General features: G+C 45.7%; 1 protein-coding gene across 3 annotated transcripts in view; it reads right to left on the bottom strand.

The window, feature by feature from the left end:
* Positions 1-13,609: 13,609 nt before the first annotated feature.
* Positions 13,610-25,003, bottom strand: part of ACER3 (alkaline ceramidase 3) — a 78,169-nt gene continuing 66,775 nt past the window's right edge. For all 3 annotated transcript variants that reach the window (XM_037884488.2, XM_043527855.1, XM_043527853.1), the window contains exons 9-11: positions 23,482-23,586; positions 20,682-20,727; positions 13,610-20,442 (exon numbers count right to left, since the gene is read on the bottom strand). In XM_037884488.2, the coding sequence (XP_037740416.1) occupies positions 20,389-20,442; positions 20,682-20,727; positions 23,482-23,586 (205 nt within the window). In that variant the 3' untranslated portion in view covers positions 13,610-20,388. The remainder of the gene's footprint in view (positions 20,443-20,681; positions 20,728-23,481; positions 23,587-25,003) is intronic.

Here is a 25,003-nt window from a genome sequence, read left to right as displayed (position 1 = left end):
CACCCGGAGAAAACCCACAAACTGGGGTCTAAAGCCAAACGCTCACAGAGTGTTCAGGAGGTAACCGTGGTTCACCCTATCGAATGCCTTCTCCTGATCTAGGGACAGGAGGGCGAACGACAGACCGTCTCTACACCCGAGTTCCAAAAGGTCCCGAACCAGAAATAGGTTATCAAAGATACTGCGGTCCGGGACGGTGTAGGTCTGGTCTGGTCGGATCACGTCTGCCAGCACAGACCCTAGCCGCAGCGAGATTGCTTTCGCTACGATTTTGTGGTCCGTGCTGAGGAGCGAGACGGGACGCCAATTTCGTAAATCGCGGAGGTCCCCCTTCTTCGGCAGTAAGGCGAGCACAGTTCGCCTGCACGAAAGAGGGGGGACCCCGCTCTGCAGAGACTCGGCCCAGACGGTGACTAGGTCTGGGCCGAGGACATCCCAAACCACGCAGTAGATCTCCACGGTCAGCCCGTCCATGCCTGGAGACTTATTAGTGGGCATACGATGGAGGACTTCCGAGAACTCGGTCAGAGTGAGAGGCAAATCTAGCCGGTCTCGGTCGCTCGCACTGACCGTAGGGAGCTCCTCCCAGAGCACTCTGCAAGCACCAGGGTCAGTTGGATCCGGAGGGAAAAGACTTGCGTAGAAGGCTCGGGCCCTCCCACACATCTCCACCGGTTCCGTGAGGGGGGTGCCGTCTTCTGCCAGGAAGCAGGTGACGTGTTTCTTGGCCCCCCTCATTTTCTCCAGGGCATAGAAGAAGCGGGAGCTGCGATCCATCTCCCGAAGGAGGAGGATGCGGGATCGAACAAAGGCGCCCCGGGCCCGATGGTGCTCAAGGGCCCGGAGCTCCTCCCGCTTCTCCTGGCACGCTCTGCAGAGGAGCAGGTCCTCGGGGCTGGCAGCCAGATGCCTCTCCAGCTCTAAGACCTCCCGTTCCAACTGCTCTATCACTGCATTTCTCCGTCAGCTGGTGCCCCGGGTGTAGTGGCGGCAGAAAAGCCTGGCGCGCACCTTCCCCACCATCCCTGCACCGAGGGAAAGGCACGCCGCTGCCCTCGCCAGGCCAGCCAGAATTCCCAGAAGGACGTCACGAAGCCCTCATCCTCCAACAGGCTGTTGTTAAAATGCCAGTAGGCCAGCCCCGGCCTCTCCGCACAGAGGGAGGCTGTCATGGTGGCTAGATGATGGTCAGAAAATGGGGCCAGCCGAATGCTGGAGGAGTGGGCTCGTGAGAGATGGAAGTGTGATAAATAAATGCGGTCCAACCGGGAGTGGCTCGACCGATGGGCTTCCACCCGGACAAAGGTGAACGTGGAAGTGTCATCCGGTCGCGCCAGATGTCCACTAGGGAGTGATGTTCGACTATCTCCCGGAGGGTGTCCGCGGCGGCCGGTCTCTGCTCGGTCCCCGAGCGGTCCTGTTCCTCGAAGGTGGTATTAAAGTCCCCTCCCAGGACCAGGAACTCGTGAGAATCTAAGCTGCCGAGGAAGGCGGATGCCCGCTGGTAGAATTGCAGCCGCTCCAGGCCTGATGTTGGGGCATAGACGTTAACGAGGTTAACCACGAGCCCTTCCATACGGACCCGGAGATGCAGCAGGCGACCCGGCATGGCCTCGGCAACACCTAGCACTTCGGGCCGTAGGTCGGGGGAGAACAGGGTCGCCACTCCAGCCTGTCGAACCGTGGCATGGCTAAAGTAGACGCTGTCCCCCCACTCCAGCCGTCAACTGTCTTCGGCGGTTGGGTCCGTGTGGGTTTCCTGCAGGAAAACCACAGAGTACCCTCCCTCCCGAAGGAAGGAGAGCACCTGGGACCTGCGGAGAGCCATCCTACAACCCCGGGTGTTCAACGCTGCAATGGTGAGAGGTGTCCTCACTGGCAGGGAAGCTCACATCTCCCAGCGGGCTGCGCAGCAGTCCATGACCCATCCCGCAGGTGAGTCATTGTTCACGGAAGACGCGGACCCGCCAGTAGGCTGCGGCATCCTGCTTCCCCGTCCCTTTACCTTCCCCCATGAGGGCCCTTGTGGCCCGGAGGATTTGAGAAAAGTCCCCCCATCGCTGGAGAGCAAGTTGTACCTTGTTGCGGGAGCCACGGACATCCTCTAAAAACTTCCGCAGCTCTCCTCACAGCTCATGGGGGGATGGGGTTACGGTTTCCCGGTTGTTCCCTGGTGGAGCCCTTGGTGCAGCCCTGTGGTCCACTAAAATGGACAAGCAGGGTGTGGACCCCCGACGGGGTGCCTGATGGGCTGGAGCTTCTAGGCCCGCCTCAAGCTCTGGGGCGATAGGGGGCGGTGGAGGGAAAATAGCAGCTCCTAATGGGTCGGGGCAGGAGAACACAAAGGCCGCTCCCTGGGGGTCATCAGTTGGGAAAGGGAAGGAAACAGCCCCGGGGGCGGCAATGACATTGCAGGAGATAAACTGGATAGGGGTAGGGGCAGAGGCAGGGGCAGAGGCGAGGTTCTGGGTTTCGGGAGGCAAGCAGCTGGATGGTGGTGCCTCCCGATCAGGCTCAAGGGTTAAGGGGGTGGGGAGGGAGCTCTCAGTGACACTGGGCGCGCGCTCTGTGGTGGATTTAGCGGCCACAGCATCAGGAGGTGGATTATCTTCTGTAGGGCCCCCACCCAGGAAGGAAGTCGATTGCTCCGCACCAACGGGGGGTGCCCCTGGCGACTTGTGCCCCAACCACGTGGCACCGGCTGTCACCTGAGCAGGCTCGGTGGTCATCAGCGGGGTGCCATCAGCAGCTGGGTAGGTGGAGGAGTCCAGGGGCTCCTCGGAGGTGGGAGCAGAAGCAGCAGTTAAGGGGAGGGAGCATGGGGAAAAGAGGGATGGAGTGAGGTCGCCCAGATCGAGATTTGCTGTCAAAAGGTCGTCCTCCCCCTGAGGGACTGGGGTCAGATCTAAGGCCTCGATCTCCTCAAACATGGAGGAGAGGACACTTTCCGCCGCCCCGGGGTTCTCCCCGCCGGCACCCGCCACAACGGTTGCCTCGGGGTTCACGGGGGCTTCGGGTAGCATCAGGACAGAAGAGGCTTCCTCAAGGGTCTCGGAGGGGAGGGTCTCCCGTGGAGGGGAGACACTACCCTCCTGTGCTGCCACGTCTTTCCCGGCTGACACCAGTGGATGGGACGCACTCGTGGGCAAAGCGGAAGGTTCGGCATCAGTGCCCTCCTTCCTGGTCTTCTGCGGGGCCTCCGCCTCGGGCAGATGCTCAAGCTACAATTGTGGATGCTCTGCTGGGCTGCGAAGATAACAAGATCGCCGCCTCAAAGAGTGCTGAGCTGGCATGACCCAGACTGATTCGAACCTCGCTGACAGTTACAGGAACCATGAAGGACTGCTTGTGCCAACAGTGAGTGCTCATTACCTCTGGGGGGAATCACATCATTCTGGGGGATTGGACAGGGGGTTTAGGCAGGTTAGTTCAATTTAGCAGAAACATCCCATTAAATGTGCTTATCCCCACAGTCTCAGGCTGCCTCCTCTGTATCAAAAGCCCCAGCTGTCAAACTCTCCCCTGAAAACTTCTGCAAGGCAGGTATGTACGGTCACTACAAAATTCCGCATTGAACATCCAACAGAAACCTCCACAGAATCCCCAGCCTTCTGCACTGGAGTGCTGCAGCATCCAGAGACCTCGCTGCAGGTACATGGGGCCTTGATAATAAACGTTCTGGTTTTGTGTGCGATCAGCTCACCCTCTATTGGCAGGCCTACAGAAGGTACCTCGACACAGCGGCTGGGAAGATGATTCCCAGCTCAGGTAGACATACACATGCTAGCTCCGTTTGAGCCAGCGTGCAAAAAATAGCCTTACGGCTGCAGCAGTACAGGTGGCTGCTTGGGCTTGCTGGCGGAGTACAATCCCACCCAATCCCCTGGTATGGATTTAGGTGGCTAGCCCAAGCCACTGCCCATGCTGTCGTTGCCATGCTGCTATTTTTAGCCCACTGACTTGAGCAGAGCCAGCACCTGTATGTCTGCACAAGCTGGGAATCACTCTTGCAGTTACTCTGTAGACATACCCAGAGAGGCTAAGGGACTTATTCTTTATACAAGCTAAAGAGCTCAGATCATGTGGTTGAAGGCTTGGATGTAGAGAGTCTGTCCCAGCTCTTCTGGTGGGTGACGTTTATCCAGCAATTGGATCAGTCATCTGCAGCACATAGATTCATTACCAGTAATTAATCTGTTCAACTCCCAGCAGATTGCGGGGGTAGGGAAGAGGGGAGAACACAACCCAGTTAAGGTCATAAAGCTGCAGATGGGAGGCAAAATTCACCCTGCTGTGGTGAATTTAGGAACTGATCATGCAATCCACAGAAAGAAGATAATCAAAAATTTCCTAAGATATACAGGTTGCTGAATGCTTCGAGCCTTGGAACAGAGTATAGAGGGGAAGGGGAAGAATTCATCTTGACTTCTGCCGCTCACAAATAAACCACTGATCCAGCATACAGAGACACCGGCACACCCCCTTCCTTCGTCCAGTTGCATAAATCCTGGAACTTTGCTCTAAAATTTGTTCATCTCTTTACAAGGCCGTTCATAATGCAGTCGTTGTGTTCCTGTACCCGCTTCAGACTAGAGTTGGCTTTGCTTCTTAATGCAGTAAAAAATGAAGACAAAACAGTGCTGGCATCCATTAAACAGGGCTGGCTCCAGAATCTCTCTTTAAATACACTACAGTATACAACGTCTTATCGAACAGGCTTGTCAACAGGAGATTCAGTTCTGTGGACACTTGGATTCTTCTATCTAAGTAGTGATATGGCCCCCTTGTCTATAGTATCCGAATGCTTGGCAACTGTGTGATGTGTGTGTCCTCACCACACCCCTGGGAGGTAGGGCAGTGCCGTTATGCCCATCCGACAGACGGGGAACTGTGGTACAGGAAGACTAATGGCACATCTACGCTTAAAATGCCGCATCAGTGCAGCTGTGCCGCTGTCACGCTTTAATGAAGATGCTCTAAGCCAATGGGAGAGAGCACTCTCCTTGGCCCACTTAATCCACTTTCCCGAGAGGCAGTAGCTATGTTGGCAGGAGCAGCTCTCCTGCCGACATAACACTGTCTACACCAGAGGGGTTAGGGTCAGTATAGGTCACCTGTTACTGAGCAACACAGTTATATTGATACAGTTCTGCAGTGTCGACCAGACCTAAGTGACTTGCCCAAGGTCACACAAAGTCCATGGTGGAAGAGGGAATTGAACCCAGGTCTGCTGCACCCTGAACGGTGCCTTTAACCACTGCGGCAGCCTTCCTCCCTAGCGCCCGCTAGCCTTTCTTCACTTTATATACATTTAGCACTGATATTTACTAAAAAGAAAGAGGCACTTTTCAAAGTGTTTGCGGACTGGCAGCTTCTGCCATCAGATAATGCAACACAGACACATTCATCATTTACACCAAATTCCTTAGAACACACATTTCTTAACTAGTCGGCTGAACAGATCAGAATGTGTCAGAAGAGATTTTTGTTGACGACCTGGCATAAACAACCAGTCCTGTGGATTTCTTCTCCGGGTACTTATGTGGCCCCATCAGTAGGGCAGTTGAGCACCTCACAAACTGATTTATCCTCACAGAAGTGGAAGGGAGGCACAGAGAGACTAAGTGATTTGCCCAAAGTCACACAGTAAGTCTATGGCAGAGTCAGAAATTGAATCCTGTACGCCTGAGTCTCGGTGCACTACCTTAAGCACAAGATCATCCTCATTTTCTTATGGGGAAGGCAGTTTGTTTCCTTTGTGCAATGCACATGGTTGTGAGTTTCTTTGGCACAGTCACAGAAAGCAGCATGCACTATGTAGCAAGGGCCAAGGGGGAATTTGATACTGATTCCCTCAGTCCATTTCCTCCTTCTGGTAGAGAGGAAACAGGATTCTCCGTTCCTGCGAATAACCCCTCAGAAATCACCCTGAGGGAAGGGAAAGGTTCAACAGCCAACACTCCACTCCTCTGGACACAGAGATCTGACTTGACATGCAGAATCGATTTCAACTGCATAAGATTTATTAATTACACTTCTGTGTGGACTGCTCCTGCATATGACGAATGGCGTCACAGGATTGGGCCCACATAGTCCTCAGTGCTCAACTGGTATTATTTAGGGCTGTCAAGCGATTAAAAAAAAAAAAAGATTAATCACACTGTTAAACAATAGAGTACCATTTATTTAAATATTTTTGGATGCTTTCTGTTTTCATATATATAGATTTCAATTACAACACAGAATATAAAGTGTACAGTACTCACTTTATTTTTTTATTACAAATACTTGCACTGTAAAAAAACAAAATAGTATTTTTAAATTCACCTAATACAAGTACTGTAGTGCAATCTCGATCATGAAAGTTGAAGTTACAAATGTAGAATTATGTACCAAAAAATCTGCATTCAAAAATAAAACAATGTAAAACTTTAGAGCCTACATGTCCTATTTCTTGTTCAGCCAATCGCTCAGTCAAACAAGTTTGTTTACATTTGCAGGAGATAATGCTGCCTGCTTCCTATTCACAGTGTCACCTGAAAGTGAGAACAGGTGTTCGCATGGCACTGTTGTAGCCGGCATCGCAAGATATTTACATTCCAGATGCGCTAAAGATTCATATGTCCCTTCATGCTTCAACCACCATTCCAGAGAACGTGTCCATGCTGATGATGGGTTCTGCTTGATAACAATCCAAAGCAGTGCGGGCTGATGCATGTTCATTTTCATCATCTGAGTCAGATGACACCAGCAGAAGGTTGATTTTCTTTTTTGGTGGTTCGAGTTCTGTAGTTCTGCATCGGAGTGTTGCTCTTTTAAGATTTCTGAAAGCATGCTCCACACCCCGTCCCTCTCAGATTTTGGAAGGCACTTCAGATTCTTAAACCTTGGGTCAAGTGCTGTAGCTATCTTTAGAAATCTCACATTGGTACCTTTGCCTTTTGTCAAATCTGCAGTGAAAGTGTTCTTAAAATGAACATGTGCTGGGTCATCATGAGAGACGGCTATAACATGAAATATATGGCAGAATGCTAGTAAAACAGAGCTGGGGATAAGTTCAGTCACAAATTTAATTAACACTTTTTTTTAAATCGAGCATCATCAGCATGGAAGCATGTCTTCTGAAATGGTGGCCAAAGCACGAAGCGGCATACGAATATTTTACATATCTGGCACACAAATACCTTGCAATGCCAGCTACAAAAGCCCCATGCAAATGCCGGTTCTCACTTTCTGGTGACATTGCAAATAAGAAGTGGGCAGCATTATCTCCCATAAATGTAAACAAACTTGTTTGTCTTAGCAATAGGCTGAACAAGAAGTAGGACTGAGTGGACTTGAAGGCTGTAAAGTTTTACATTGTTTTCTTTTTGAGTGCAGGTATTTAACCAAAAAAACCCCCTACATTTGTAAGTTGCACTTTCACAAAAAAGAGATTGCATTATGATTCTTGTATGAGGTGAACTGAAAAATACTATTTCTTTTGTTTATCATTTTTACAGTGCAAATATTTGTAATCAAAAATATTATAAAGTGAGCACTGTACACTTGGTATTCTGTGTTGCAATTGAAATCAATATATTTGAAAACGTAGAAAAACCATCCAAAATATTTAATACATTTCAATTGGTATCTATTGTTGAACAGTGCGATTAATCCTGCTTAATTTTTTTGAGTTAATCACCTGAGTTAACTGCGATTAATCAACAGCCGTAGTAGTATTTACATTCAGAATAAGGAGCCAGTCGGCAGGGCAGGCCAACGGGGACAATCCGTCCAAACCCAGGTCAAATGAAGTTTTTACTGGAGAATAGAGGAAAAAATACAATATTTTATGCTGCTTTCTCTTCCCATTTTACTTTCACACATCTCTGCAACTTTCCATTTCCACGTACAAGCACAAGTCCCCAGCTTCCATGAGAATAGCTATGCTTGCAGTATTTCCAGTGCCACCGAAATGAGGAAGCTTCGAAAGTCTCTCAGAAAAGCCTGCTGCCAGACAACTTTCACACCGATGTGATTTACGAGGTACCTTATCTTCTCCCAGCCCTCGCACATGACTGCTGGCCTCTCTGAAAACATCCACCCAATGGGCAGCGGCAGTCAAAAAAGCTAACAGAAAGTTGGGAATCGTTACAAAAGGGATAGATAATGAGACAGAAAATATCACCTTGCCTCTCTATAAATCCATGGCACGCCCACATCTTGAATTCTACGTGCAGATGCGGTTGCTCCATCTCAAAAAAAAAAAAAGATATTGGAATTGCAAAACGTTCATAAAAGGGCAACAAAAATTATTAGGGGTATGGAATGGCCTCATCCCCAGCCAGGCTACCTCAGGCAGCCGCCGGGCAGCTCTGCAGAGCAGTGACCAGGAGGGGTCAGCATTAAAAGCTGCTCCCTGCCCAGGCTCCTGCCCACCAGGGAGAGCAGCAGAATGTGCTGGGGGGTGGGGTGGGGGCCAGGTGCAGCGGGAGAATAATGCACCCCCTCCCCCTGACAGGTAACATGGGGCATGGAGAGCATGGTGGCCCTGGGTTGGGCAGGGGGTGACGTGACCTGCCCTTTAGATCGTGCCCCTCCCACTATGGGGAGGCACCAGTTGTATATGGGGCACCCTCAGGGGAGGGGGCAGAACATGGGTGGGAAGAGGTGGGGCAGGGGTGGGGCATTGGGGAAAGGGGCCTAGGAGAGAGCAGGGGGGTCAAGCACCCCCCGGGAAATCTGGAAGTTGGCGCCTATGCTCTTAGGCACGCGCAGGGTGGTAGCCAATCTTTCATGTCTTCAGAACAAAGTTCTTTGCCATGGTAAAGAGCTGCCCTTTGAGTCAGACTCCTAACCTATTAATGGATTTTAAACAGGTCCAATGTCTGGCACCTGCAAGGCCTGATGGGCAAACATACCTCATTCCAAGGATCTAAATCTAATCTAGTTTTAGTCTGGATCCACTCTAGTGCTCTAGAACATTTAGGCTTGGAATGTAGTGTGTAATGGACAGTTTATTTGTTGCATGTCACAGCAAGGGGTCAGACCTGGTCTCCGACTGAGGGAGTCTGATTGGCCCTTTATACCGTGATCATGTCTGGTGTGTCTACAGCACCTGGATCCATTCCACTGAAAGGCTTTTTCAGCCTGTCTCCAGAAGGGTTGAGAACGTAAGAACGGCCATACTGCCCAATGTCCAAAAGTCCATCTAGACCAATATCCTATCTTCTGACAGTGGCCAATGCCAAGTGCCCCAGGGGGAATGAACAGAACAGGTAAGCATCAAGTGATCCATGCCCTGTCGCCCATTCCCAGCTTCTGACAGACAGAGGTTAGGGACCCCATCCCTGCCCATCCTGACTAATAACCATTGATGGACCTATCCTCCATGAACTTATCTAGTTCTTTTTTGAGCCCTGTTATAGTCTTGCCCTTCACAACATCCTCTGACAAAGGTTCCATAATTCCTTTTGTTTGCTTTAAACCTGCGGCTTATTAAGTTCATTTGGTGATCCCTAGTTATTGTGTCATGAGAACGAGTAAATAACACTTCCTTATTTACTTTCTCCACACCAGTCATGATTTTATAGACCTCTATCATATCCCCCCTTAGTCGTCTCTTTTCCAAGCTGAAAAGTCCCAGTCTCATTAATCTCTCCTCATATGGAAGCTGTTCCATACCCCTAATAATTTTTGTTGCCCTTTTATGAACGTTTTGCAATTCCAATATATCTTTCTTTTTTGAGATGGAGCAACCGCATCTGCACGCAGAATTCAAGATGTGGGCGTGCCATGGATTTATAGAGAGGCAAGGTGATATTTTCTGTCTCATTATCTATCCCTTTTGTAACGATTCCCAACATTCTGTTCGTTTTTGACTGCCACTGCCCATTGGGTGGATGTTTTCAGAGAGGCCAGCAGTCATGTGCGAGGGCTGGGAGAAGATAAGGTACTTCCTAAATCACATTGGTGTGAAAGTTGTCTGGCAGCAGGCTTTTCTGAGAGACTTTCGAAGCTTCCTCATTTCGGTGAACCTGGAAATACTGCAAGCATAGCTATTCTCATGGAAGCTGGGGACTTGTGCTTGTACGTGGAAACGGAAAGTTGCAGAGATGTGTGAAAGTAAAACGGGAAGAGAAAGCAGCATAAACTATTGTATTTTTTCCTCTAACCTCATTTGACCTGGGTTTGGACGGATTGTCCCCGTTGGCGTGCCCTGCCGACTGGCTCCTTATTCTGAATGTAAATACTACTACGGCTGTTGATTAATCGCAGTTAACTCACATGATTAACTCAAAATTAATTGCGATTAACCACACTGTTCAACAATAGAATACCACTTGAAATGTATTAAATATTTTTGGATGTTTTTCTACATTTTCAAATATATTGATTTCAATTACAACACAGAATACCAAGTGTAGAGTGCTCACTTTATATTATTTTTATTACAAATATTTGCACTGTAAAAATGATAAAAGAAATGGTATTTTTCAATTCACCTCATACAAGTACTGTAGAGCAATCCCTTTATTGTGAAAGTGCAACTTACAAATGTAGTTTTTTGTTACATAACTGCACTCAAAAACAAAACAATGCAAAACTTTAGTGCCCGGGCCCCTGGGCAATTGCCCCTTTTGCCCCCCCACCCCACCCCCACTGTGGGTCTGAACAGACAATAAAAGGTTTTACAAGTTTATAGCCACTTTCACTGAATAACTAACTTCAACTGCAATGTACAGTGGGTAACTAGGTTTATTTTCTGGCAGTAGTTGAGATTAAAGTACGCCAAGTTTCTACCGCCTCATGGAGGCACTTTAAGAGGAAATGTACATACGTTACGTAAACAGTGTCATGTAACTCCTCCAGCCTGGTTACTGCCATAGCACATCTTCATCGCACAAACGCCATCTCTCTCCCTTAGATTTTGTGTGTCAGCTGGTGATAGCAAAGATTAAAACGTGGTGGTTGCATTAGCAGTGACTACAGCACTTCTCTTTCCAGTGCTCCCCTGCTATCTTCCTCTCTCGCCTTAACTGGGAAATCAACTACCACCATTCATTAGCAGGCTTGGCTGAGCCTTCTTCCAGCAAACTTGGTTTGGAAGCTTTCCAGGTTAGATCAAATATTAAGGTTGGCTGAAACCTGTCCACTGAAATTTTTGACTAAATGTAATTGTACTTCCCCATCCCACAGGGCATAGTGAGGATAAATACATCCAGCAATTATGAGGTGCTCTGCTCAAGGGTGGCTTGCTGTCCAGCACTCCCCTGTCTGAATTGGAAAAGGTACAAAAAAAGGGCCACAAAAATGATGAGGGGTATGGAACAGCTTCCATAATAGGAGAAATTAAAAAGACTAGGACTGTTCATCTTAGAAGAGAGATGACCGAGGGGGGATACGATAGAGGTCTATAAAATCATGACTGGTGTGGAGAAAATGAATAGGAAAGTGGCATTTACTCCTTCACATAACACAAGAATTAGTGGTCACCCAATGAAATTAATAGGTTGGTTTAAAAACAAAAGAAATACTTCTTCATGAAATGCTCCCTTCCAGAGTCAACTTGTGGAATTCTTTGCCAGAGGATATTGTGAAGTCCAAGACTATAACAGGGTTCAAAAAAGAACTAGATACATTCATGGAGGATAGATCCATCAATGGCTATCAGCCAGGATGGAGAGGGATGGTGTTCCTAGCCTCTGTTTGCCAGAGGCTGGGAGTGGGCAGCAGGGGATGGATCACTTGATGATTACCTGTTCTGTTCATTCCCTCTGGGGCACCTGGCATTGGTGGCTGTGGGAAGACAGGATACTGGGCTAGATGGACCATTGGTCTAACCTAGTATGTTCAAACGGTTGAGAGTTGCTCTGTTGAAGAGAGACTCATCAGCCAGCACACCCCTTCATGGTGTGGTGTATTCAGGGTCCTTCCCTCTGGCGCCTCTTTCTGACAGCTGCTCCAGCCCAGCGGTGATCTGCTACTTCCCAAGACTCTGCTCTCCAGCCAGGACACATTTAGGCCCACCTCTTTCAGGGTCACAATGTCCCACAAAACAGTAGTCCAGTTACCTTATACCAGGTTATTGCCCTGACGCTGAGCTCAATGGCCCGTACAGCCCTTCTATCAGGGGGTTTTCATATCACCTTCCTTGGAGGCTGGCAGGGGATGCAGGCCCAACTTTTACTCTGAGCTCTTTCCTCGTCTTGTTCAGGGCAACGCCTCCCAGAGCTTTGTCCCTGGAGGTCCGGCTCCTTGTCTGCTTCTCCCCCAGACTCTCTGTTCCACTCCATCCCAGAAGCCTGAACTGCCTCTCTGGCATCTAGACCTTTTGCCAGGGCTTACCACAGGAGCTTACTCCACTCCTTGGCTTCCCAGTGAACCTCTGAGCCTCTGCCAGAAGCTCCCTTCTTGGGAGAAGATCCCAAGACTCACTCTCCTCCAGACCTTCCGCCTCCCTTCTACTTCCCTGAAATCCTTCCTTTATTAGCACTGCCACCCCAGCTCCTCCCCACTGGGCCTGGCCCACCCTCCAGGTGCCCTAATTGCTTTCTGTCTCCAGTAACTGTGCCAGTGTGGGGTACATACCACTGTAGTCCAGTAACGGGGGAGGGAAGTATATAAGTACCTTTACAAGTATATCTACATAGGCACATTTCCTTTCCATGATCACTGTTCAACTGGACTGCACACTTTTTGGGTCTTAAAAGCTAGGGTTGGTATTAATGCAAACAATACAACTTCCCAGGGTTACCCCCAGTATCAGCAGAAGTCTCACTGTGCTTTTACCTTCTATCTCCACCCCCAGTTCTAGGAATCTCTAATGCAGGGGAAGTCAATAGGCAGACTGCGGGCCAAATCTGGACCGCCAGACGCTTTTGAACCAGACCCCAAAATCTTTTTATTTACTAATTATTATCTTTGCATTATTTCCTCTGGAGTCTGAACCTTAACGCCTTCATCAAGAAATTTGGACCTTGACAGAAAATAATTGACTACCCCTGCAATGGTTGAGATCAGCAGAGACATTTTCACGAAATCTTCAGAACTGCATACCTAGGGCCTGGAGGAACCAGCTCGACATTTTCAAAGGAGGTTTGAGGTTTTCAGCCGTGCAGGAAGGTGCAGACTCCCTTTTGGCTAAGACTTTGTTGCCTGGCTCAGAACTAAGGTACTGGCTTTTCCCATTCCTCTCCTGGCAGGGCACTGGTTGAGTGGAAGAAGGTTAATATTGCTGCTCATACGGACAGTTGCAAATGGATGTATCCTAATATTGTTACATTGGACATTTGTTGTTGTTAGGGAGATTTTCAAAAAACAGTTAACAGATTTAGGAGCACAAGCCCTGACTTTTGTTTCTGGCCATTACAAAGATCTCCTTCTAACATAGTAATTTTAATGCAATTTGTTTTTAAAAAATTACAATGAACTCAAATCAATGGCATGCCAAACCTTTTATCCCTGCTGAATTGCATATCCAAGCTGAGATTCCAGTTCAAACTGTGTGTTTTTCAAACAGAGGCATGTATCCTTTAATATTAAACAACACTGATAAAATCATCCTTTCAGTTGATTGATTTATCTAGCTCAGTGCACTACAAAAAACAGGAAACATTACAAAAAGTCTTATTTAAAACAAAATTCTTTAATAATTTTAACTATAAAGACAATTAGTACTTGAATGCAGCATGGATAATAGATTAAATACATTATTACTTAAATATCTCAAAGCTGATGTGTTTTGCAAAACAAAAAGGGTTGACACACCTAAGCCTAGGGTTAGTTGCCAGTTGTTTCCATATGAAGACTGAGTGCAGTATATCAAAATATTTATTAAACATTTCTTAGTACAACTGCTATTACATATAGTCCACCCCTATTTATATTTTTTTGTCACAGTGAATTCATCTGCAACAATATCTTGAACTGGAAAACAAAGATTACACTCAAACAAATAGTGTTGATGTTAGAAAGTTTGGTCACATAACACATTGGCTATTCCATGTCCATAGACTGGTTATCTTCTAAACAGTAAACAATGCATTATCAGTGCATTCAACTGGGTTCAACAGAGTCTACATCAATTTGACAGAACATGAGACAAGCAGTAACCAAATCACTCTACAAAGTAACTGTTGCTTATGCTCCTAGACTCCCTCGGCCCCGGGAGCAATACTGTGCACGGTCAAACACTGGAGTAAAATTCTGTTGCAAGACAGTGACTGAGGCCTCAATTCAGCGAAGCATTTAAGCACATGCAAAAGTCTATTCCTATTCAGCAGAGCATTTAAGCACATTCTCAAGTCTCACTCAGTGGGATTTTGTGTGCCTCAAAGTTTTGTAGAAGAGGGATGGACTTAACTGTTCTTAAAACAACGCTTAAGTGCTTTGCTTAACTAGGACCAGATTCATGACATGCCAGATAATCAAATGGGTCATTAAACTTTCACTTGCAAACTCTCATCAATGCATTTTCAAGATAGGTAACTACCTGATTTGTGCCTGCATGGAACTCCCTAGAAGTCGATGAGACTCCGTGGGAGCAGCAGTCCACCCAGGCGCTGCCAAATTGCAGGATCAGGAGCGATTTAGCCACACAGCTCTCATTGAAATAAATGGGGGCTGTGTGGTTAAGTCCCTTGGTTGGCTTTTAAAATCTCAACTGATTCATACTACGATAATAAGAGACGTATGGAAATTACGCTTATTGTGCTAGTTGAGTAATAAGGCAGCAAAAGGCTAGATAATGCAGTATTGCATATTTCTGGAGGTCCACTAAAAAAACACCACCATTTGGAATTCTGCATTATAGGGTGGGGTTTTTTTTGGAATACCTAAATAATCATGTAACGAAAACCACCACCCTTTGGGATCTTGCCCGTACTATCAAAAAACAAAACAAAAAACCAGTATAATTTCATGCTCAGAGAACATGGTGACTGAGAAAAACCAGGCACTTAGCAGCATCAGCTAATTGTATGTAATTCTGCATGCTCCATGACACAAAACGTTTTAAAACTTAACTGTGTCATTATATTATAGGATTTTCAAAAGCAAAAAAAGTAGAGAACATCCCTGACATGCAAGAGACATTTTTGTTCATGTACAGAATAATCCATTCTATAGTCCATCCACGTAAAGGTACACTGTAATATCCAATATATTGCATATAATATTCCATCTACAGTACCTCTATAGTAAATAATTCAGAATCCATATTAAAAGTTAAGCATACAGGCTTCAAAACATTCAAGCCTATTACACACAGGTGTCTAAAGTGCAGTTATCAGGAAAAGTGACTAAAACTGATGCTAAGGGATTCTGTATTTATTATCTCACTGACTCCAGTTAAGATTTACTATGTTCTCCTGCCTTCCATCAGTAAATGTTTCTCCAGTTAGAATTTTTCTTCTACAGCTATACTAGTTTTGGAGCGTTAACCAAACTGTACATTTAAACCCCAGTCCTGCAATTTACACAACGCAGGTGCAGCCCCACTAAAATCAAGGGGTTGCTTCATCTGCATATTGTCAATTGTAGGATCAGGCCTTAATGACTGCAAAATACAGAAGGTCTGACTCTCAGAACCACCGAGCTGTTGAGGAAAAGACTGCCCTGACTTAGTCACTTCCTGAGCCATCATTATAATTTAAGAAAAAAATCTTCCAGTATGCAGTGTTCCTCCTGACCATTCATCTCCTGCCATCAGATGCCAAAAATACTATATAAATTGATTTTAAATGACTAATGGATACAATGCATTTAATAAGTGTTAGTGATTGCTGCCCAATTGCTGAATCCACAGTACACAAGGTGGGTAGGTATCAAAAACACTGAGGGTAGTGGAAACTGCTGGGGTGCCTAGCGGGTTGAAAGTCAAGCCACTTGGTAAGGTGCCTAAACATGGAATTGGAAGCCTAGGTTTCGGCTTGTGGTTTTGAGAATCTTGGCGGGTAGCATTAACCTCCCCACTTTTCATTCTGTGTCTGATAAATGTAACCAGCTGTTGGGAACTAGATATTGCAAGCAACCAAGTTCAAATAAAAACAAGCAAAAAAAAAATCAAGTAGCTTTAAACTTCTCCTTTAGCTTAACATGTCCTGCCAAGGAGTGAATATATTAATTTTAGAGCCAGAGGGGCCCAAAGGAAAAAATCAAACAGTATTTATAAAATAGAATTTTTACCATCACATACTTGCCACCTATCATACACCAAATACAAGTTATATATGTTAAGCCACCTAAAGGTAACAAATGCACAGCTATACTGGCAAGCAGGTTTAAATTGGATATCTAGAATTAAGGCCTTGAATCTGTGGCCCTTCTGTTCATAACACCCATTACAAAAGTCAGTAAAATTTGAGTGCAGATGAACAGGATCAAGTGTATAAGCAGAAAGCCTCGGACAGGTATCTAACAAATCCACTTACCTACAGCGAATATATTCAGCCATAGATTAGTTCAATACTTTGCAATCCTGCTAGTGTTGCGAGGTCTGAGTTAGGCTACTTGTCTTTATCTCTGCATCCTTAAATTAAGGGCACTGATAGTGTGCAATATACATGACAGAGGTAGATGTGCAAGTGATAATTCTATTGCATATTACAAATTCTAACTCTATGGTGCTTTTAAAATGATCAGTTTGTTCTAAACACTTGCTGGTTGTGCATCTCCTGGTATTAGAACTGAAAGAAGAAACATTTTCTCCCCCATAAGGAAGAAGAGTTCTGGAGATAACTAATAGTGTTAGCCAACTTGCATTTCTGCTTTCAAGTTAGATGTAGGTGAGATTCCTCCTTGCTGGTAGGTCTGAATCTGCCACATCCTCTACTTGTTGCAAAAGCACTTTTCATTGTTGGGCTGCATCCAAAAAATCCTGACTCCTGACGTATGGGGGAAAAGCGTGGTGTGGATTTTTATGGTCAGAGAAGGTTAAATGTCCTAATGTTGACTCTAAGGCAGAGGTTCTCAGATTGTGATCTGTGAAACACTTGCTGATGGTCCACTGGGGAGCTGATTGGTCACATGGTAAAGGCCCTCCTGGTTTTCCTTAGATCTTTTTGTGGCCAGAAGTGACCAGTATGATCATCTAGCCTGACCTCTTGCATGACACAGGCCACAGAGTTAAAGTTTCCAACCTTTAAATTGCATCAAAACACATTTGCTACTTTGCGAATGTTACTTTTCCATGGCAGTAACAGCCACAGAGATGTAGTGAGCTCACACATGGGAAGGGAAGATGGTCCATGTGACACTGTCTTGTCAGATGTAACCCACTCTAAAAGTTTGAGATCTGCTGCTCTATGGATGTGTCTACACTTCAGGCTCTGCAGCCACACAAGTGCTGTGCCGCTGTAGTGCCATAGTGTAGATGCTACAGCGACAGAAGAGGTTTTTCCATCACTGCAGTAAATCCACCCCTTGAGAGGCAGTAGCTAGGTCAATCTAGCAGGGTCTACACTGGGGCTTAGGTTGGCTTAACTACATTTCTTGGGGTGAGAGTTTTTCGCACCCCTGTGCGACGTAGCTAAGGTTTAGGCGTACACCAGATTTCAGAAAATAAATACCTCCTTGATCTGCTTGGTCATACAAGGAATATAAACAAGTAGAAATGTAACAGATACATGCATGTTCTTTACACTGTAGTCTGGTATATCTATTTTTCAAGCAACTAAACAAGGCCGTCTGGATGTCATGTTTGAAATAAGAATATAAAGTTTATTCTGTCCTGACATTTTCAATAGGACTTACAATTTGTAAGGTAGTGCTTCCCAACAAATCCATCACTTTAGATTACTATTTGTAGTTAGAGGCTTACACATCTCAATTTACATTCTTTATGTAGTGGCAATGTCTTGAAGAGAGGCTCTTGGGGAAAAGTGTGTGTTTTGGCTACTTAAAAAAATGAAAGAATAAGCCACCTTGCAAAACAAGCTAAAAACAGAAACCCTAAAACTATTTTTACTTTTCTGAACAAAAAAAAAAGTAAACAGAAGCAAACTGACAAGACATGTTAACACTTATTTGACATCCTGATAAATTAATTTCACATGATCTGAAAAGAAATGTACTATCTTGCTTCTCACAAGCACGTAGGATGTTGAGCAAGTTTTTTTAAACACATCTCATACAAGCAGAGACATCTCTTCATCGGGAAATTGGCTTTTAGCACACAGCAGTGACTGCACATACACAGGTAAGTCCCGAAAATACATAACCCCCCAGATTCTGCAACAAGAAAAATAAGGCCACTGAAAAAAAAAAGTTTTAAAAAAAATATTAAGTAACCAGGAGGCCATCAGTGACTGTTGAGATGTTCTGCATGCTGCAGCTATGGGATGGTGCTTCTGGCCCTAATTCAACAAAGCATGTGCTTGACTTCCATTTGTGGCAGAGGGGACTAAAAAGATCCAGAAGTCCAGCTCCTCAAGGGCAGGGCCCAGGCTCGCTTTGGGGCATTTGGTGGGGGAGAACCAGCACCCTCTTTAGTGCTATTTTTGAAACCGACTGCAAAGCTCTTCTCAGAAATGATTTTTTCCCAAATAAATATGGTGCCCAATTCAGGAAAGCCCACGCTTAATTCCCATTGACTTCAATGGCACTTAAGCACCCTGCCTGAATAGAGATGGGTTCCTGACTAGTGACTTTAGCTCTATTTAAGTTGCAGATCTATCAGATAATGTTTACACAGACTGCAAGCTAGCTGTCAACTGCCAGTCAAACCACCATTTAAAGATTTACATACTGATAGTGGTACTATGGAAGGCCTCTAAAGTCTGTAGGTAAACTGCAGACAGAGAAACACATTTAAAGGAAAAGATAATTTTGGTTAATATTGATTGTACGTTACAGGATCTAGTCTTATCTTTTGAAGAAGTAAAACAAAAAAAGTTACATGGCCAAGACTTTGCAGACCTTTAAAGCAGCTTTATAGGTGCCCTGCCCCCACTCCACCCCTTCCCCCAAGGCCACACCCCTGCTCTGTCCACGCTCCTCCCCCTCTCTCCCAGAGCCTCCTGCATGCCACAGAACGGCTGAACTGTGGCAGGCAGCAGGCACTGGGAAGGAGGGGGAGAAGTCGATCAGCGGGGTTACTGGCAGGAGAGTGCTGCCGGTTTTTTCAGTGGTTGCTGCAAACCCAGAGGCCCCAGGAAGTCAGTGCCTATGACCACAGCTACTGCCGCTCGTTGGGGGTGATTTAATTATGTTGACTGGAGAGCTCTCTCCCATTGCCATAGAGTGGCTGCATGGGAGACCTTACAGTGGTGCAGCTGCATCGGTACTGCTGTAAGGTCTCTAGTATAGACATGGCCTCAGAGTGCTGCCAATTATGCAGACCGAAAAAAGGCCTGATTTTCATAAGTACTGAGCACCCTTCACTCCAACTGAAGTCAGTGCAAATGAAGGATACTTAGCACCTTCAACACAAGCCGGTGAATATTTGTAAGATTGAAAAATATGGGGGAGAGGGAGAGAATTTAAAGCTAGACCAACACATATATAAACATGCATTTAAATTAAGTGGCTGTGAAGCTGTGAGCATGAATGATTTGCAGAATGAAAGAAGGGTTAGTAAAGGGTGTTCAGTTCTTGCTAGGGATATTCAGAATTACCAGAAATGGCCTCCTGGATTCTCACGCAGTTAGAAGGACTTGGGACAGTTGTCAAGTTTCCTCACATTCATAGCAAGAATGTCTAAGTGACTCTAAACCCCTTTTTAAAGGGTCCTGGAGCCATTGCATTGGTGCACCCTATCCCCAGACACTGCTGGAAAACACTCCCGATGAGTCCTAAAATGAAAATGGAAGCCTGACCTAATTTAATACAATTTCTCTATGCGTCCCATTCCCTTGACTTACTGCAAATAGCAATATATAAGCATAGTAAAAGAGAGCCCTAAATAATTGCATACTTCACTAAACTGTATAAAAGTGCAAGCCTGAATTAGTTCAGAAGGATTCAATTCACGACAGGCCCCCTGGATACTTAGATTGGCCATCACTCGGCCTACCATTTTCATAATTCAGTTACTATATTAGTTTAAACCACAGACCAGACGGACAACTGAATGAAAACATATGCAACCCATTTCAAAAAATGGTAAGGTTTCTGTGACCAGCACAAAATATTAGCCCAGTATCTTCAGCTATACAACATATACACACAAAATATTGTGTCTTAATTTTGTTTTAACACCTTAACAATAAAACGGTTCTAAACATTATTCCCATAATGCGCCGACTCTTCGCTCTGTGCTGTACCTGGCAATACCAGTAATACAGAAGTCTATTTCCTGCTACACAACCCTTGAGCTGATGCATAATTTTGCCACATCAGTGTCAACAGCTGTGGAGTTTCTTTATTCAGCCAGTGGTCACACTTGGTTGGTTGGATGTCTCACAGTCAGTGCTTCTTGGGGGGTTCCACAAGCAGAATAGGCCATATGCCAAAAACAAACTGAAAAGAAAAGGGGGGAAACAAGATTTGCTTGCAATGTAGCCTCTCAGAACAGATGAAATACAGTTCACTTGTTCTCAGTTATGTTTCTTGGAATTAACACACAGAACACAACGTAAAAATAAAGCCAGAAACAGGATGGCCTGGCCAATGAGCCCAGAAGCACGCTTAAGTGTAAGCCAACGGAATGGCCCACTTCTACACTGTATCAGTAAGTACAAAAATGTTTGAGAGCTTACCTTCACCTTTGGCCTGTACTTCAGGAAAAGTGTCCTTGTGTATAAGCTAGGGGGAGAAATCCTTCCATAAGATGCATTGCTTGATAATGAGCATTTCACAACCAAAGTGCCATACAAAGTACACAGCTACACTTAAGGCTTTGTGCAGAGCAGGTGCAACACTGATGACAGGAGTGATCCCCATGATTTCCTGCCTGCACCAGGAGCGCTTCTGTGATCACAGCTCAGCCTCAGCTAGTTCTGCCTGGGTTTACCCGGCACGAGCGGAGGACTAGTCACAGAGCCCTGTTTTACTGGCTGTCACACAGCAGCAAGTGAGCGGTGTCTCCCCATCCCCACCCTTAAGAAAAGGGAGAGAGGAACCTCGAAGAGCATTCCCTCTGCCACAGGGGAAACAGCCATCAGGGACTTGCCCCTCCCTAGCCTGGAGGGGTGGGAGAGCAAACCCCCTGAGCAGCCAGGGTGCTGAGCAAAGTTGCATGCACCCATCAAAAAGCAAGTATAGGTTGCTCACAGCTTCTACACTTCTGCTCATCCGTCCCCTCCTCCCATGGTGTCTGCTTCAACAGTAGTTTTTGTTTGGTTTTACAGACCTTTACCATTAATGGCCCAACTTGATTATCATACACATTGTAAGGAGAGTCATCACTTTAGATAAGCTATTACCAGCAGGAGAGTGGGGTGGGAGGAGGTATTTTTTCATGCTTTGTGTGTATATAAAAAGATCTTCTACACTTTCCACAGTATGCATCCGATGAAGTGAGCTGTAGCTCACGAAAGCTTATGCCCAAATAAATTGGTTAGTCTCTAAGGTGCCACAAGTACTCCTTTTCTTTTTGCGAATACAGACTAACACGGCTGTTACTCTGAAACCTGCCTTAGTTTGCTTTCTGTGAAGAACTTTCTATAGCTAGGTGTACTCAAGCCATGCAGAACAGCAGAGCACCTGCCTCCTACACTGAGCAGCTGTGTTCAACAGGACAGCAAGAAAACGCTATCACAAGGAGGCTGTTGGGACTGTCCCTCGTGAAAGAGCCAAAAGGAAAATAACCAGCTTTATAACTGGCCAAAAAACCTCAACCCTGCTCTCAGTGTGGAAAAAAGCATTTGAGAAGCGATTAAAATTCACACACTTGCTGGAATACCTCTTAAAGATATTTATTTTATGATTAGGGCCCTACCAATTTCGTGGCCATGAAAAATGCCTCACGGACTGTGAAATAAGCCCTTCTCTGTGAAATCCCATGTCCCCTTGTTCCTAGGAGTGCCCCAGCAAAGGGGGCTCCTAGCTCTGGCTGGGGAGGGACAGGACTTGTCCATCCTCTGCACAGCCGCTCTGAGGAGGGAGACCAGACCCACCTCTGGGTGCCTCCCCCTGCTGCAGAGCACCCTGGGTCTGGGCAGCAGCCCCAGAGGTTCCTGCAGCTAGAGGAAACTTGTCGCTTTGGGTCCAATCTTCCCTGTGCTGCTGGGAGTGCCCCAGCAAAAGGGGCTCCTAGCTCTAGCTGGGCTGGGAAGGGATAGGACTTGTCCATCCCCTGCACAGCTGCTCGGGAGAGGTGGGGGGGCGCTACCAGACTCACCTCCACCTCCAGGAATGTCCTGCGGTTGCAGGAAGCTCTGCGGTTGCTGCCTTTAATGTCCAGCTCTGAAGGCAGCACAGAACTGAAGGTGGCAATCCCATGACCCCCACTACAACAGGTTTACAGACCCCCCACTATCAGGATCCCCCACAATCACCTTTTGGGTTGGGAGCCCCACGCTTACAATACCATGAAATTTCAGATTTAAACATCTGAAAATGTTGAATTTACCAATTTTCAAATCCTATAGCCATGAAATTGACCATAATGGACTGTGAATTTGGTAGGGCCCTATTTATGTTTCAGAGGAGAGACAAAGCCATTTTGATGACATGTTGCGAATGAGCAACAAAAATATTTTAAATTCCATCCTAAACCCAGTTCTAATTCTGATCTACAATAGACAGCAGTAAAGAAAGAGCCAAAAATGATTGGAAAATTTGAAGAGCACCTCCCCTGACCATGAATTCAGCTCCAAGCTTGCAAATGCTTATGCTCGTGCTTAACTTTACTCCCATGAGTAGCCCAATTGAAATCAGAGGTGCCTGGACATCAGTGAAGTATTCTAGACGAAGATAGCATCCTCGTCTCCCTGCTCCATGAAATATCTGCACTAGTTTTCAGCAGTGGTAGAGCTCATAGAAAGTTAAACACAGGTGTAAGTGTTTACAGGATTGCAACCCGAAGGAATACAAACATTTAAGTTAACATCTTGTGTTTGAAAAATGGAGCAATACAACCTCAAGTCCACTGGCATTTTCACTGCTGGACAGATAAAAACCACAGGACTGCCAGTATGAATTGCAACCCACCCTGCAACACGAACAATTCTACATTCTAATATATAGTATATATTCTTAGACAGATTTCTCTACCAATTACAGAAACTTCCATCCCATTAGTTTAATAAAAATGGTTATTTTCCTAATCCTTTCAGCTAATATGACTTTTAAAGGGCAAGATGCAACTGGGAAAATACCTGTCAAAAACTAATCCTAAAACAGTTTTATAAACATCTAGGTTAGACCATGCCTGCTACCAAGGTCAATTCCCCAATACCCACAGAACAAAGCATAATTATGGAATAGATATTATTTTACTAGTGTGCCTGGTACTCTAAAATGAGGCACTTCCAACTAGCAACTCAAATCTAAAACTATTTATAGAAACCCCACATACTTTGCTTAACAAGCTATGGGGAAAAGGCTGTTTCCTACCTTAGCAGGATGTGAAGGTAAGAGCCAAGGCCCGTAAAAATGTGCCACCAAGCATGAAACTGGGTCACAGCTCCCACAACAGGAGGCATCTTCTCTCGTAATCCCCTGTTCAAAGAAACGTGTCACAATGCATTTTGTTCCAGACTATGCAGTCCCAAGAAGCAGTGTTCATTTGTCAGATCGTGTTACTGTTTCTGTATCTCAGTCATGTACGACATTTGTGTTCAGTTTTTACTAAGTTAATAATGACATGATTTTTTCCATCCCTAGTTTGGGAAGATGTTCGTCGAACCAGTCTTCTCATAGGTTTGGAAAACTACTGAGAGTCTTAAATGGTTTAGACCCATAACTTCAGGTATCACATCATACTACTTAAGACACCAGAAAATTCTAATGCATCTTACTTTGTTCCCGCCAGTTTCCTGGCCAGTGTGAAAAAACAAAAGGTTTGAGAGAGGAATTGGAACCCTTCTGAAGAACTCTGTATAAGCTCAAAAGCTTCTCTCTCTCCCACCAACAGAAGCTGGTCCAATAAATATACTACCTAACCCACCTAATCTTGGGACCGACATGACTACAACACTGCATACCCACTTCTCTGTGTCTGGTAGCCATTTCGTCCCCACTCACCAACCTCATGGGAAGTTTGTCTTGCCTTTCTCTCCTTCCCAGTGCGAGGCAAGGGCAGACTGGGTGGACAGCTGTGAACCAAACCACCAACGACAGCAACTGCCTGATATATAAGTCAAAGTGACTCTGGGTATGTGGGGCCCCAGAACCTGGGCTCCAGCCCAAGCCCGAATGTCTACACTGCAATTTTTTAGCCCTGCAACTGAGCCCTGGGAGCCCAAGTCAGCTGACATGGGCCAGTCATGAGTGTTTTATTGCAGTGTAGACATACACTGAAGAGCTTTGCTGGTAGGAAGCAGAATTGAGTGCAGAGCTTGAAATGCTCTGCCCAGTTGGTTGACAGTTGGGAAGAGAGCTGCTGGGGAAGAGGACAAAGCAAAGAGAGGGGAGTCAAGTTGTCTCAGCTCCTCTTCCTCACCACAGAGTTCTAGAGACAAGTATGATTAAGTTGGTTTTAATTTGAGATGGAGAGAGAGTTTAAATATCTTTTCCTTCCTTTTAAAAATCGATTTTCACATTCAATCACAAAAACTGGATATGGTAGCTGATTTTATTTATTTCCTGTAGCCCTTGTTAACTAGTTAGTGTTAGTCCTAGAGCTGGGTTGAGGTGGATATGCTTGTGCAGACACAAATGTGCTCATGAATAGCCAGGTTAATGTCATTCTGCATTAAGAACAGAAACAGGAAACTCCACAATGTGTATGTAGCACATCGACACTCCTGGATCCATGCTCGTAGCCCTGGAGTGGCAGTGGTTCCCATAGCTCAAGATTCAAAAGTCGGTGGCTCCACCCAGGGGTGCTCTGTGCTAACCTAGCTGTGGAACCATAGCAACCTTTAGTATTTTCATCAGTTCCATTCTCTGTGGAAACTGAAACATGTTACAGAAG

This window comes from Chelonia mydas, chromosome 1, assembly GCF_015237465.2.
Source record: "Chelonia mydas isolate rCheMyd1 chromosome 1, rCheMyd1.pri.v2, whole genome shotgun sequence".
NCBI classification, from domain to species: domain Eukaryota; kingdom Metazoa; phylum Chordata; order Testudines; family Cheloniidae; genus Chelonia; species Chelonia mydas.
Note: the sequence above shows the minus strand (reverse complement) of the source record. Positions and strands in the feature narration are given on the sequence as shown.